The following is a 16,747-nucleotide window of genomic DNA, read 5'->3' as shown; positions in this document are numbered from 1 at the left end:
GTAAAGTGGTTTATGCTGAAAATGGGGTGGACAGATAATGTTAGAGGAATGCAGGACACAAGAAAGTAAAGCAGACATGGTCAACTGGTAATGAGATTTCAATGATTTCTAAAGAGAGGCGCACACATTCCCCCTTCCTGAGAGGAATCTAGTGAGGACAGTGATAGGGTTCCTTTCTGAACAAAGCTGAGGCAGATGTACATTGAAATGGTTATTGAGCCCTCCTAGCTTCATAGAAAATAGGTACAGGAGTAGGCCATTCAGCCTTTCAAGCATGAAACTCCATTCAGTATGATCATGGCTAATAATGCGCCTTCAGTACCCTATTCCAACTTTCTTTCCACCCACCCCCCCACCCCACCCCTTTGATCCTTTCAGCCATTATGGCCACTACTAACTCCATTTTGAATATATTTAATGAATTCGCCTCAATGGTAGGGAGCTCCACAAGTTCGCAACACTCTGAGTGAAGATGTAGACTTGTCTCAGACCTATATAGCTTCGCTTTATCTTAAGTGTGTGACCCTTTGTTCTGGACTTTCCCCATTATTGAGGACAATCTTCCTGCACCTAACCTATCTAGTCTTGACAGAATGTTATACACCTCAATGAGATCTCCTCTCAGTCTAATCAATGCCAATGAGTATAACTCAATTTGATTCAGTCATTCTTTATAGACCAACCCTGCCAGAATTAGTCTGCCGAACCTTGGGTGCACTCCCTCAATAGCAAGAATGTCCTTCTTCAGATTAGAAGATTAAAACTGTATGCAGTAAAGGTGTGGCCTCATCATGGCCCTGTACAATAGCAGTTAAGACTTTCCTGCTTCTGTATTCAAAACCCTCTTGCAATAAAGGCCCACATGCTATTTGCTTTCTTTCATCATCTGCTGTACCTCCATTGCAACCTTGAACAAACATAAGAGGCATTAAAGAAGATGGAGGACTCCATCTACAAATTATCATGGAAGGTTGTGCATTGCCAGGAGACCTTATCCTCCACTCTGGAGATGATGCTCATTTCTCTGCTGGGTATCAGCAAAAACCATGTCAAACTGTGCCCATCTGGATGCAGAGATAAAGGCCAGACAAAATTTGGTTTCTTCCCACATAGTGGGATCTGGTCTCAGCCACCTGGAAGCATCTTGAACCACTGCAAGCCACCTAAAGAAGTTCACTGAGCACAGAGATGCCAAGCATAAACAGATTGCTGTTCTCAAAAACCACAAGGTTGCTTGCTGTGAGCAGTTTACAGTTCCACAGGAGCAAGGGGATGCTACATATGAGCCGTTGGATCTCCAGGACAAGCAGAGATATGCCACACAAAAGTAGCTCAAACTCCTTAAGGAGACAGATACCGAAATCACACTGCATTTTATCATGGGCACAGTTTTGTGCAGACTGCATAAAGAGCAGACTTCCAAGGAAAAGAATGGAGCTGAAGGCCCCAGATAGCTGTGGTTGTAATACTGCAAACTATGTTAGCTCTGTTTCTAGATTATGAAACAATTATGGGTGGTCTGAATGCCAACAATTCATTACACCATCCTCTTAGAAGTCATGAGTGTGCAGATTGAAGCCCCTGATAATCTCATTCGTGAGGAAACCAAATCACTTCATATCCTGTAAATTTAAAAAAAATAAAATGCAGATGCAGAAAAACTAAAATGAAAACCAAGAACAATAGAAACACTCAGCAGGTCAGGGTGCAGCTTTGAGAAGAGAAACAGTGTTAATGTTTCAGGTGGAAGACCATTCATCAGAACAAGGATGAGGAAGGGTCTCTTCTCAGACATGGCCTGACCTGCTGAGTATTTCCAGTGTTTCTGTGCTCACATCAAGGTCTCTTAAACAACCTGCTCACCCACAATCAACAGCCATCCACCCAGACTGCTCCCATGATTGACCTTGGGAAATAATCTGAAGCCATGACTTTTGCAGCAAGAATGCCTCATGGACCATTAAATACATCTCTGTTGACTCAAAACTGAAAAGGGTAGCTTTTCAATAGTCACAAGGCACAAAGAATATAGTGCCTGGATGTTTGAACCCTCATATAAAGTAATGGAGCATTAAAAACACTAAAATACAAATGTTTTTACTGAAAAAAAACATGACTTTCTAAATTGTTTTATTTTACTTTATCGTTGATTTTGAATGCTTGCACAGTTGAGATTGGTGCTTATCCAAAATTTTAAAAAAATATTTCAAAATATCAAAATATAGGTAAAACAAAATTGTTGTAGCAGTTGCTGGAATTCACCAAATGAGTATCTCAGCCACTAAATGACAAAGAAAGAAACAATCCCTGCTACATTAAGCATATTCTGTGGATTTTGAAATTGCTCAGTTAGATCTCCAGAAGTCTGCATAGTGCCCTTTCTAAATCAAGATAAACATAACAAAACACCACCATATAATCCTAGTTGTATTGTGAGTGTTCAATGAAAGTTAGAGGCTTCAATTTATGCCATCAGTGGAGAAAACACATTATTTGTGAAGGTGCATAACTGACACAGAGAAACATCAGTCGGGTGAGGGTGATTCACACACCAATGATCCTGCCTCAAATTCCTGGTGCGCACAATTTCACCTGCAAATTATTGTTAGGCTTCCCTCGTTTAATTTTTTTTGTGTGCACAATTTGTTTAAATGACACTATATTGAAAAATATAACGTTAATAATAGGTTTACTTTTTATGAGGTTGATTTTTTCTCTGTTGTCTGAATTCTCATTTGTGGCAAATTTGAATAACTTGCCGCATTTAAATAGGGATACTAACATATTTCATAAACTGACTTTAAATCCCCTCTACAGCGTCTATTTGGGCAGCAGCAGGCTTGTTCCACCTGGCTAAGATATGACCATGGGATCACATTGGAGAATTAATGGCCAAGCAACCATGGACATAGAAGGTTTTACTGAAACAGACAGAATTGCTCCAACTAGGTTTCGTTCTCATGGGAGATTCATCTCCTATGTTGCAACATATAATATTGGTATGCTGCTTTAACATGTGGCTTTGAATTATTAAGAAAACTAAGTCAGCACATTAAAGCCATTGATAGTATGGAGTAAGGATTCACTGGGGTGACATTAGCAGTGGAAAACCTTATGAACACCAACTTAGAGACTAAGATGCAAGCATTCATCCTCATTCAGGTATGTTTGATGTACAAGATGGTAGTGTGGCCCATTCCTGAAAATGGATGACAGTGAGTGTTAGAAGAATGTTACACTGGCAAGTTACTACATGATATATTTAGGATAAATTTCTGACTTTAGCACTTTAATCAATAGACAATAGATTCTGGAGTAGGCTATTCAGTCCATCAAGCCAGCACCACCATTCATTTAGATCATGGCTGATCTTCCACTATCAGTACCCTGTCCCTGCCTTCTCCCCTGTCTACAAGAACCTTACCTAGCTCCCTCTTGAACTTATCCAGACAACCTGCCTCTACCACCCTCTGCGGCAAAGCATTCCACAGACCAACAACTCTCTAGGTAAAAAAAATTCTCATCTCTGTCCTAAAGGGCCTTCCCTGTATCCTTAAACTCTGGCCTCTAGTCCTAGTCTTCCCCAACATTGGGAACAAGTAATCAGTTTCTATCATGTCCAATCCCTTAATAATCTTATATACCTCAATCACATCTCCACTCATCCTTCTAAATTCCAACGTATACAACCTCAGTTTATTCAACCTTTCAGCGTACGTCAATCACGCCATCCCTGGAACTAATCTTTTGAATCTACGCTGCACTCCCTCAATAGCAAGAATGTTCTTCCTCAAATGAGGAGACCAGAACTGGACACAATACTCTAGGTGTGGTCTCACCAGGGCCCTGTCCAACTACAGAAGGACATCTTTACTCCTATACTCTATTCTCCTTTTTATGAAGACCAACATGCCATTTGCCTTTTTCACAGCTTGTTGAACTTGCATGCTAGCTTTTAGCGACTTATGTACAAGTACACCTAGATCACGTTCCACTTCCCCACTCCCTATCTTGACTCCATTAATAATCTGCCTTCTTGTTCCTGCCACCAAAGTGTACAACCTCACATTTATCCACATTAAACTGCATCTTAAATGCATCTGCCCACTCACCTAACCTGTCCAAGTCCCCCTGCATTTTCCTAACATTCTCCGCACACTTCACATTGCCGCCCAGTTTTGTGTCATCTGCAAATTTGCTAATGCTATTTATAATCCCCTTATCTAAATCATTAATATATATGATAAACAACTGAGGACACAGCACCGAGCCCTGCGGGACCCCATTTGTCACATCCTGCCATCCCGATAGTGACCTGTTAACCCCAACTCTTTGTTTCTTGTCTGGCAACCAATTTTCTATCCATGTCAGCACCCTACCCCCAATATCATGCTCTCTGATTTTGCCTACTAACCTCCTATGCGGGACCTTATCAAAAGCCTTCTGAGAGTCCAAGTACGCCACATCCACTGGCTCTCCCATGTCCACCCTCCTCATCACATCCTCGAAAAATTTCAGAAGATTCGTGAAGCATGATTTTCCCTTCAGAAATCCATTTCTGTTTAAGTGTTCTGTTATTTCTTCTTTTATAATAGATTCTAATATTTACCCCACTACTGACGTCAGGCTAACCAGTCTGTAATTGCCCGTTTTCTCCCTCCCTCCCTTCTTAAATAGCGGCACAACATTAGCCACCCTCCACTCCACAGGCACCTCTCCTAAATTTATAGAACATTGGAAAATGTCAACCAATGTGTTCACAATTTCAAGAGCAACCTCCCTAAGCACTCTGGGATGCAGTCCATCAGGCCTTGGGGACTTATCAGCCTTCAGTCCATTCAATTTACTCAAGACCACATGCTTCCGAATCTGGATTTCCATCAATTTCTCCATTACCTTTGGAAATTCTATCAATTCCTTCGATTCCACAGGATCTCTGCCCCCTATCTGACCTTTACCTGTATCTTCCCTGGTGAAGACAGATGCAAAGTATCTGTTAAACTCGTCAGCCATTTCCTTGCTTCCCATAATCATTTCATCTGTTTGTTTTTAAGGACCCAGTTTTGGTCCTAACTAATTTTTTTTCCTCTTTACATACCCCCTTTATATTATTGGCTAGTTTACCCTCATACCTCATTTTTCCTCCTATGTAGCTTTCTTAGTTATCTTCTGTTGCTCTTTGAATGTTTCCCAATCCTCCAGTTTCCCACTCCTCCTTGCTTGATACTGTTCTTGACTTCGTCAGCCACAGTTTCCCTTCACTCACCTTAGAGCCTTTCTTCCTCTTTGGAACAAACTGGTCCTGTACCTTCTGAAAAATGCCCAGAAATACCTACAATTTTTGTTCCAGTATTCTCCCAGCCAGGGTATGTATTTTGGTGAGCTCCTCCCTCATGGCTGCATAATCCCCTTTATTCAACTCTAATACTGATACTTCCAACTTTCTTTCCTTCTCCCTTTCAAATTGCAAATTAAAACTCACCATATTATGGTCACTATTACCTAATGGCTCCCCTACTTCAAGGTCCCTTATCAAATCCACATCATTACACAACACCAAATCCAGAATTGTCTTCCCCCTGGTGGGATCCATCATGAGCTGCTCTATAAACTCACTTTCTTGCAATCTCGCACTAGCTAGATTTTCCCAGTCTATCTGCATGTTCAAATCCCCCATAACAACTGTATCAGTACCATTCTGACATGCCATAACTCCTGATTATTCTGTCTCCTATATCTGAGCTACTGTTTGAGGACCTGTATATGACTCTCAATATGGGCCTCTTGCCCTTGCAATTCCTCAAATCTATCCAAACAGACTCTACTCCACCTGCTTTTATGTCGGTCCTTTCAAGGGACTGAAAATCATTTCTCACCAACAGAGTCACCCCACCACATCTGTCACCCACCTGTCTGTCCCTTCGATAGGATGCATACCCTGGAATATTAATTTCCCAATCCTGGCCCTCCTGCAGCCATGTCTCCGTTATTCCTATAACATCATACCCTATAATATGCAGTTGAGGCTCAAGCTTATCCATTTTATTTCTGATGCTCCATCCGTTCATGTACAATATCATTAATCTGTTACTCCCCACACCCCTCACCTTGTTACCTGACACACTTGGCCATACTCTCTGATCCCTTTCTGCTCCTTCTGCCCTTTTAATTTCACTGCCTATCCGAACCTTTCCTATTTTCACTTTCCTATCCATTGCCCTATCACTCAGGTTCCCATCCCCCTGCCAAATTAGTTTAAACCATATCCAACAGCTCTATTAAACCTGCCTGCCAGGATATTGGCCACTTTTGGGTTCAGGTGTAACCTGTCCTTCTTGTAGAGGTCATGCCTCCCCCAGAAGATATCCCAAACCCTGCCTTCTGCACCAGCCCTTCAGCCACACATTCACCTGTCTGATCCTTCCATTTTTACCTCCACTTGCACTCAGCACAGGTAGCAATCCAGTGATCACTACCCTGGAGGTCCTGTATCTTAGCTTCCCTCCTAACTCACTGTAATCCCTCTTCAGGACCTCTTCCCCCTTTGTAATCTATGTCATTGGTACCCACATGTACCAAGACATCAGGCTGCTCACTCTCTCCTCTCAGAATACTCTGGACCTGATTTGAGATATCTAGCATTCTGGCACCTGGGAGGCAACACACCATGCGGGTCTATCTGTCAGGCTCACAGAATGCCTTGCCTCTACCCCTGACAATGGAGTCCCCTATGACCACTGCATTTTTCTTCCTTCCCTTCTGCACCACAGCACCAGACTCAGAGCCAGTGACCTGGTCACTGTGGCCATCCTCTGTCAGGTCATCCCCCTCAACAGTCTCCAATACAATATACCCATTGCTGAGTGGTATAGTCATAGGGGTGCTCTCCACTCTTCAAGAGCTGGTCCTCTTTCTAGCTGGATTAGAGGAAAGAGAGAATGTGGATATCAAATGCTAGGGGTGGTACTTGCTCTTTAACACATTAGGTTAGGCAATTAAAGAAAGCTCAGAAGATTTATCCATTAATCTCCTCCTCCATCTAGTACTTCCAGCCCAGCCCCAGTGCAATCAACAAGTGACGCTGTTTTCTCTCTCAATGACAGCCCTTTCCTGATAACTACATGGTTCTGTTAGGTCAAGAACTCTTTGAAGCTACTGCTTTAAACTGTCAGATGGCCGAGTTTAATCCTGACATTGAGTGCTGTCTGTGTGGAGTTTGCATGTTCTTCCTAATTTCCTCTGATTGTTCTGGGTTTTTTTTCCTACATTCCATTGGCCACTATAAATTGCTCCTAGTTTACAGCTGATTAGAAGAGTCTAGAGGGAGTTGATGTCAAAATTTGGAGAATAAAAAAATGGACTAATCTTGGATAAGTGTAAATGGGTGGTTGATAATTGGAAGGGCCTGATCTTGTTTTTTTATGGATCTGCAAGGATTTATATCAGGAAACATGGGGTATTACAACATTTATGAGCCAGGATGGTCAGATTACTTTGTCTTCTCCATTTGAAATTTAGTTTGGTAGATAGGTTTGGTAGAATTAATAAGGAAGTTTTTTTTTTCCAGATTGTGGACACACTAATGAAGGATCAATAACCTGAAACTGACACCAATTGAGCGAAGGGAATAGACACTGGTTTTTTACATTGAGAAGACAATATTCTGCCACAGTGAATAGTTAGGACAAACTCCTGAACTATGAAGAGAAAATTGGAAAACATATTGAAACATTAGAATAAAGCTGGATAGGATTTGTTGCATTTCTGAAGCCAACAAACAAACATGAAGCCACGGTCACGAGTAGTTGAAATGGGCTTATGTGCAGTAAACCTCTAAGGTTCTGTAGGAGGTTTGAAGTAATCTTGGAGGTTTGCCTGTTCTATCCACTCATATTCATTTCATATTTCAACTTAAGAATCAAGTGTGAAGCCAACCATTAGATCCTCTGAATCCACACTAATCTGAAATATCTCTAGATTTACAAATTTGGATGCCAATAACATATTGAGGAATTTATAGAAGGCCACACCTTTTGGTTTTATTACTTTCACTGCCTTGTGATTTAAATGACAAAACAAATCACTGGAACATTAAACTTGTAGCTATTTTAGATCTACAAACTATGGCAAAATTAAAAGGAAACACAATAAAGTCTCACACTTAATGTAATTGAAAATGACTTCCCAGCGGGTACTGTTAAATTATAACCTGCACCACACATTGTATCAAAGTTCAACATAATGTTAATTTATTGGCCTGAAAAGTGCCATCTGCCAAATTCAATCATACAGACAAGATGAGGCTAGGCAGGGCAACGGTGAAACAATACAAAATGTCAAAATAATCGGGGCAGATTGATAGAGCTTCAGCCATGTCAATGAATACTGACCTCAGTGGTTGGATGTGGATACTGCAACTGATTCGATGCGTCACAGCTCTGTAGTTACGCACGGCAAAGTAAGGAAGCACTGGTAAGCTGTTTAATAAAATTTAAGTTTAAAAATTCTCTTAATTACTGGCCAAATAGAGATATGTTATTTAGGAATCTTTCAATTATAGAGCTAAGCTGTTACAGTATATCTTTTAGCATATATCTCCTTTCCTTATAATAAGATGAAGCATATCCAGAGAGATGCAAAGGATTATCCCTATGTCGGTGGCCAATTGTGGAAACTCAATTCCAGAACACTAGATTCCACCACCAGAGGATCATGAATTTAGATTTAACCCTTGAAAAGTTCTTCTAAATTCCTATCCAGATTTATTGGACAAAAAAATAAATGATGGTTAAGGAAGAATATCATATATATATATATATATATATATATATATATCCACAAATATAGAGTATAGTTCCTTTCCTCCAACAAACTAGAAACTAGACTCTTGATCAAAGTGAATGGACTCATAATTGTATAGCTTGCAGAAATGCTGCTTCACAGGCAGTGGCCAGGGCTCAATCCAGACCCGAGCTGATGTCAGTGTGGAGTTCACAGGTTCTCCCTGTGAATGCCTGGGTTTCCTCAAGATGCTCCGGTTCCCTCCCCCTCAAAACAGAGACATTCGAATGAATAGGTGAACTTGCCAATGCAATTTCCCCTTTGTCTTTGTGCAGGTGGCAGATTTTGTGGGCAGCTGATAGAAATGTGAGAAGAACATAAAAAAGACAGGTTTGATGAAGGTTAGTACAATTGGGTGGCTGCCGGGTGGGGCAGACTTGCTGGGTCAAAAGGTCTGTTCCTATCCTGCACCTTACTCTGTATTGTACTATCACATGTAAGAGTATGGCTCAGATTTTAACTTTGAATACTGAGTTGATTCACCATCAGACCAGCATCGAGTAAGGAATGTATTAACACAAAAAAAAGAGAAATACACTGATTGTTTTGAAACTCTGCAATCCATATTAATCATTCATTCCACAAAGCACATTATCATCCTTTGCATCAATTTTTTGCCTTGAGAAAATTAGGAAGCCATTTTAACTAATCCTACCAAATGGGAAATTAAGGGGAACAGATGGAACTGCTTCTTATTTTACTACTTTTCTTCTCACTAAAACCTGTTGTCTCTTCAGTCTTCCCACCCATATCCACCTATGACCTCTTAATTGTGGGTCTGTGGTCCCCTCTCATCACTTTATTCCTGCTTTGTCGAAGGGCTCCGGCCTGAAACATTGGTTATATATCTTTGCTGCATTAGAACGCTGCATGTCTTGTTGAGTTTGTCCAGGACTTTCTTTTATATTAAATTACAATCACAGCGCCTGCAGACTTTCTTGTGTAATGCAATCCTACATTGGTTAGATTCAAATGAATTTTTACTGGTTGAATAAACAAAGCATGATGGTGAGAAGGTGATGCAGAGGTATGTGCCAAATGCATCCAGCATTATCATGCAAATGGATGCTGGATGATGGGGAGAAATGAGGGAAGAAACACCAAAAAGTAAACCAACAAACAAAACAAAATATCCAAAACTTACAATGACACTATTCCTGTCATTTAATTGACATTCCATTGATGCTTATGCACAATTAACAGTGTATTTGCTGAGGCATGAATTAATTCCCAGTACATTCTGATATTCGATCGACAAAGATAATTCAATAAGAAGAAGTTTTTGCTTGCTACAGTGCTTTCCAATTAAAAAATGTCCTGGCATGAAGCCAAAATATTGCACGAGAAAGCAGGGATAATGTGTTAATTATACAACAATTCTTCTGATTGTTTTTCTTATAAATTTACGCACCAATTGCAATTTTTATTGGCCTGACTCCTCCTTTCCTACAGTACATTTAAAGGGCCTATAATGGGCATCAAAAGCAGACTATCGCACCAAAGACAAATGAACTGATGGAGGAACTCAACAAGTCAGGCAGCATCTGTGGAGGGAAATGGACAGTTGATCTTTTGGGTTGAGAACCTTCACCTAGACTGGATCATGTACTCCTTCTGCTCCAGATTCCAGTATCAGAAGTCACTTATGTCTCCTCATTATGACTGCATGCTTGCTTTGGGAAATGAGACGCTTGAAATGCTTTTCATTCTTTTTGTTTTGTGGTGGCTTGAGTCGGCAAATGTGTTATCATGGAATAAGCTGCTGGATAAGCACCTCTGAAGAAATGCAGCACATGCTGAGTACTGACCTTTAAAAGCACAATGAAGTTGCAGTAACCCAATCCTTGAGACCAGGTGCATCAGATATATAGGGTTGCTGCTTGACTCTCAGCTGTTCTGAATTTACAGGAGGGCAGGAAATTGTGCCGCACCCACAAGGGATTTGTTTTTTCTGCTAATCAACACTGCAATGCCTCACAGGATACTGTGTTAGGCTGCAAATGGCACTTCTGAATTTAATAAAAAATGGGAGTTCCTCATGCGACAAATAGAGTCACCTCAATGGTGGCATCTCTAGAAGAGAAAGCAAATGTTAAATAAATTGGGTAAAGTGTAAAAAAAAAGTTGGAGTGATAGCCTGGGAGGACAATGCTAACACAAGCAAATTCCAATCAAAATCTGGCGCTGTCTGTAAGGAGTTTGTACGTTCTCCCCGTGTTTCTGTGGGTTTTCTCCAGGTTCTCCGGTTTCCTCCCACCCTTCAAAGCATACTGGGGTTGTAGGTTAATTGGGTATAAATGGGTGGAATGGGCTCATGGGCCGGAAGGGCCTGTTACTGTGCTCTATCTCTAATTTTTGTAAAAATGTAAAAAATAATCTTAACATGCACCATCTCTCTGGAAGCTACATGCTTTGAAATCAACTGTTATTCAATGTTAATTTATTTTTTCTCTGTCTTATTTGGAGTTGACCAGGTAACAATGCCCTGTCAATATCTCATTCAGGTGAAGTTCCAAAAGCCTAACAAACTTCGGCTGTTGGACAAGCCCTTTGAAAGTGGAAGAGTGACTGAAGCTCACTTAACTGAGCAAAGATTTGCTCTGCTCAGAGCAGGAACTTGACTACAGCAGAACCAGTACTGACAGCGAAGGTGTAGACCTGAATTCTAATAATGCTGTAACCAGCCTGTGTGCAGGCAACTGGAACTGGCACACATACTGCATGCAAAGGGTTATAGCCTTGCTCCTCTTCAGGCTCGGCTTATTCTGAAGGCTAACATCAAGCAATTAGTATAATTAATCTGAGACAATGAGATGTGTTACCACTTATCAAATTGATTGTTCTCCCATCAAAATAAACTAAAGAAGCTTCTTTTTGTAAGGTACTGTATAATTTCACAGGATGATTCAAAATGTCATGTTGCTGCAAGCCAATTAAAAACAGTCACTATCTAGAATACATTATTTAGATTGGTTTGGCTATTCAGCTTAGTGCTAACTACAAGTAGTTTTATGTCTTACAGCATTAAAGAAAAGGATACATCTGAGCCTACAATATGTTCATGTATTGCAGAGACTTTGAAACACATTTTAAATGGCAAAAGTAACCAAGACTTTTATGTCAGATCGTAAATTATTCAACATATTCTAACAATGAAGGAATCTTTACATTTTACATTCATCTGCTATATGACCCTCTACTGATTTATAAAAGCAAAAAAAAAGCCTCTCTACAATTTCTTTACTTTTATAACATAATTGACTACTGTTAAATCTAAACCACTTAAAATGACTCCAAACAATTCCTTCAGTTTAAAAAGCACAAAGGAAAGAAAATAATAAAGGTCCTCTGGTTATATTTTCATAACTTATTCATTTGGACTCAATACACTTAATCTACATCATCTAAACTTTGAAGAGCAATGGGAAGATACTTTCACCCACCAGAGGGGAAAAAAAATGAATTAATTTCAGGCTTTACCAGTGGTTTGGAAATGGATATCTACATGCATCCATATTAGGAAGCAGACTTTTAAAACAAAACTAGTATGCAACATACACATTACGATACAGTAGTTGAAAGGTTGACCAGCAGCTAGAAATTCAATTGCTTGCTCCTTGTATATACTCGACCTTATTATTGCAGAATGGTAGAGAGAAATCTGCATTGATTGATCACATCTGAATCATTTCAACCTGACTGTAATATTGTTCTTAAAGGAACAAAGACAAAATCTAGTATGAAGGTGCTGCTCTCCAATTTATCATAATTGCATATTCACCGCATAGTCTCAGTTCACAGTACAGCATGGTGGTAAATTCCAGGAATTTCCTCTCCCCCCCCTAAAGTCCAATGGTCTGTTGATATTTAGCTGCAGAGATCAAACACCAATCACACAGGACATAACAAGAATATGAAAGGACGTGTGGTGAACTGCCCCGGCAGACACACTGTTCAGTTGTCAGTCAGACATAGCCCATCACCACTGCCACCACCTCTCACAAAGCTAAACATCTCTTTATGTCAGAACAAATTGGGCGATCAAATCATTTTTTTCTTCTATGACAGAAAGGGATTCAAAGCATGGAACAAAGTGTGGAAATGACTGCAAGAAGTTAGGTCAGTTCCCAAGGAAACGTAGGGCTGCAGCGATATTCTGAACTGGCAATGATCTCTACTCAGCGCCAGTACAAAACAGTTTATTCTATGGGCATGGCTGATCACTTCACTGCCTAAAGGGACCATAATTTCATAAGTGTAGAAATCGAAAATAACTCCCACATGTGAAACACTTAAGTGTCAGTAGTAGCACGCTACACTATTAAATTTAAAAGGAAAAGCTTACATCTTTGAAAGGACCAGTGTGTCCACAGAATAAAATGAAACTCTCACCAAGGAGGTGAGAAGTTTGGAGACTCAGGGGTTCCTCCACTTGTGCAACATATTGACAGTACTTGTATGTATCCACAGCACTTGTGAAAGAGCAGCTACTGTCACCAGTGCTGGTAAAATACCCATTTGTTTTTACAGACACATTTGCACCTGTGCATGTGTCACAGATGTCCAATTGCTCTTCATTGATTCAAGTTGTTCTTAATTCTTTTAATAACAGACTATGTTTTGGCAACATTTTTGAAAAGAGTTTCTTCTTTTTGCATACTTCAATGAGAATATTATCTTGACAGTCATTTTACACCAAATGTTCATTCAGAAATCTCATTCACATTTCCAACTATCAGTTGTAAAAAAAAGCTGGCAGACATAAAGCAAACCTGTCTTGCCAGATGGAAAAGATATGGATTTGATAGCACAATATTTTACTAATTAAGGCCAAAACAAAAAATAATAATGTTACCTCAAAATATTTAGTATTCTTTACAATCGCTGCTTTTTTTAAACTTATATTTAATAATGTTTCAAATTAATGTGATCTACAGCTGGCTGGAGAAATATCCTGAATAACAAAGAAATAATACTGCATTTGTCTTAATGATGTTGATTCCCAAGGCTCACTCCCACTTGCTTCCATAAGGTTTCATCAGTTCCTGGACACACTACAAGACAAAAGTGGAAAGCTTCAGCCATTCCATCTTTAGGTGAGAGATGGGACACGGGAGCTGGAAATTTAGGTGACAGTGAAAACTGAAGGTAGGATAATGTGGAGAGGGGGAGGAGGTCAAGTTGGTGAGGTGTGGCAGAACATATTGAACAGCATTTTGACAATATATTCTTTCTGCTGGAAGGACAAGATGCCTACGGCAAATACAACATGCCCAAATCCCATGGAGGAGATTGTATTAGCCATTATTGGAATTTCTGATAAAAATAAATACACAGAAACTCAGCATATCTCACAGTGTTCATAGGAGGTAAATATATGTAAACAATGTTTCAGGCCTGAGCCCTTCTTCAAGGTACGAGTGAACAGCAGGCAGGTGCCTTAATTAAAAGAAAGGGCAGGGGAAGAAATACAGATTGACAGACAAAGGGTGTTAATTGGATATTGATAGAAGGACAGGAGAGAGGAAAAGTGAGAACTGATTGGGGAAGAGGTTGTGGGTTATCTCTGAATGCAGAGCTGGAGGAAAGGAGACAGAGGAAAAAGGAAGAGAGAGAGAGAGAGAGAGACAGAGTTAGAGGAAAGGAGATGCAAGGATAGATGGGGGAGGGGGAGGGATGAGGCTAATAGAAACCAGAGGTCAACATTGATGCCATCCAGTTGGAGGGTGTCCTAACGGAAGATTAGGTGTGTGAGCATTGCTCTGTGAAGAATTCAGACACAAAGTTTGTAGACTGTTCAACAGGCTTTAATCAGCTTAAATTTGTGCACACATAGGTCTCTGTACCTTCCTGGCTCCACGTGCCTGACTGACTCCCAAAGGAGTCTTTATACAGGCTGGTGATTGACAGCGGGCAGGTGGGTCCACCCTCTCAGGTTGCCTACCTGCAGGTACAGTGGTTGTCCCCTGCAGTAGGCCATAGGAGTGTGGTTGTATCACCACAAGGCGATGTTTCTCTAATTTGCAATAGTCTCAGTCTGGCAGTGTGTGAGACCACGGCAGACATGTTGGCAAGATGGTGGGAAATTGGGACTATTTATATGACATTTATTGTCATCTGATTGTACAAGTGCAGCCAATTGAAACAGCGTTCTCTGGTCCTCAGTGCAAAAAGAGCAGACATAAAACCAAACTTTACCCACAAACAAACAATACATATGCAGGACAAGTATTTCATCTATACAGATAAATAAATAAATAGATTTTGCTTCTGCCAGACAGAGCTGAGGTGCTCAACAAAGCATCTCCCAATCAGCATCCAGTCTCTCCGATGGAGACGAGACAACAATGGGAGCACAAGATGTAGTAGATGACCCCATGAAGATTCACAAGTATTGCTTCACTTGGAAGGACTGTTTGGGTTCCCGAATGGTGGTGAGGGAGGAGGTGTAGGAGCAAGTGCAGCACCTCCTGCATCACAAAGGTAGATGTAATTGATGGGAAGGAAGGAGTGCACGAGGACGTCATGGAGGGAGCAGTCCCTGTGGAAGGTGGAGAGAGGAGGAGAAGAGAATATTTGTATGTTAGTGAAATCGTGTAGTAGATGGTGGAAATGGCAGAAGATGATACGTTGTATGCAGAGGCTGGTTGGGTGGTGGGGATAAGTGGAATCCTATCCTTACTGCGAGTGGGAGCGGAATGGGCCAGGACAGATATGCAGGTAATGGAGGATAAGTGGGTGAGGGCCGAATTGATGGGTGGTAGAGGGAAGCTACATTTTCTGAATGAGGGCATTTCAGATGGTCTGGCATAGAAGACCTCACCCTGGGAGCAGATGCGACAGAACCAGAGGAATTGAGAGAAAGGAATGGTAGACTTATAGGGGGCAGGGTGTAAAGAGGTGTAGTTGAGATAGCTGTGGGAGTTGGTGGGTTTGTAGATGTCTGTTGAGATTTTATCTCCCGGGATGAAGAAAGAGAGATAAAGAAAGGGCAGGACCAAATGATGCAAAGTTCATGGCCAGTAGCAGATACCTCACGTCATTTATGAACTATTTCCAGAACAAAATTGATAACAGTACCACCAGTCTTGGATGTTTCCAGCATAGCTGTCCCAAGCTTTAGCTACAGTATGACATCTAAGGTCTAGCACATATGACCAGTGCAATATATATACTTTTGATTTTCTCTCTTTTCATGACATTCACAGTGAACGTGCTTAAATCTAACTTCAGATCTTTTAGTTAAAACTCCAATATTTTGGTCTAATCTTGTTGGAGAAAAAACACCAAAATCATTGATTTATCTTTCATTATCCATCTCAAGTATTCAAGTGATCTTTTACTTATAATGAATATACAAATTCTTTGAAACTGTTCCAAACACTTAGAAGGCTATTTAACAGTGAGCCCAGCTAATGCCTCATCAATAATGCTTAAAGCAATTCGGTCTTGTTCATTACATATTGGTGAAGACTTTCAATAATTCACTACATTTAATTGGTACTTCCCCTATTCATTCAATCGGCAAGGCCTTGATCAGTGTAGAATGAAGATATATGAATCAAGTAGGTAAGGGAGTCAAATAATCTTATTACAAGGAACGTTACAATTTTCTACAGTCTACACTTGTGCCTTTCCTCTCACAGACACACAAGCTGTATTGGCAGTGCTATAACAGAAAGAAGAGAGTGATGGTGGAAACACACCGTCACTCTATTTCACACTCCCCTGATACTAACTCAGATATTGGAACTGCAACTGCATTTTTTGGAAGATACCAGAGCTGAGATGTGCGTATGGTATAACTTGAGGTACAAATGACCCATAAAGATTCCAGGCAAAAGGTGAATGACCATGTTGGCTCACAATGTGTGTGAAATTGCACACAGGTTTCAATCCAAAGAGC

At 40.5% G+C, this 16,747-nt stretch overlaps 1 protein-coding gene across 8 annotated transcripts in view; it reads right to left on the bottom strand.

The window, feature by feature from the left end:
- Positions 1–16,747, bottom strand: part of LOC138760560 (estrogen-related receptor gamma) — a 255,419-nt gene that overhangs the window by 114,761 nt on the left and 123,911 nt on the right. For 2 of the 8 annotated variants that reach the window (XM_069931279.1, XM_069931280.1), the window contains one exon: positions 8,391–8,477. The exons of the other annotated variants lie outside the window; for them this stretch is intronic. In XM_069931279.1, coding sequence (XP_069787380.1) covers positions 8,391–8,477 — 87 coding nt within the window. The remainder of the gene's footprint in view (positions 1–8,390; positions 8,478–16,747) is intronic. 8 annotated transcript variants of the gene reach the window in all.

Source organism: Narcine bancroftii, chromosome 4, assembly GCF_036971445.1.
Source record: "Narcine bancroftii isolate sNarBan1 chromosome 4, sNarBan1.hap1, whole genome shotgun sequence".
Classification (NCBI taxonomy): domain Eukaryota; kingdom Metazoa; phylum Chordata; class Chondrichthyes; order Torpediniformes; family Narcinidae; genus Narcine; species Narcine bancroftii.
This window is presented reverse-complemented; position numbering and strand designations above follow the sequence as displayed.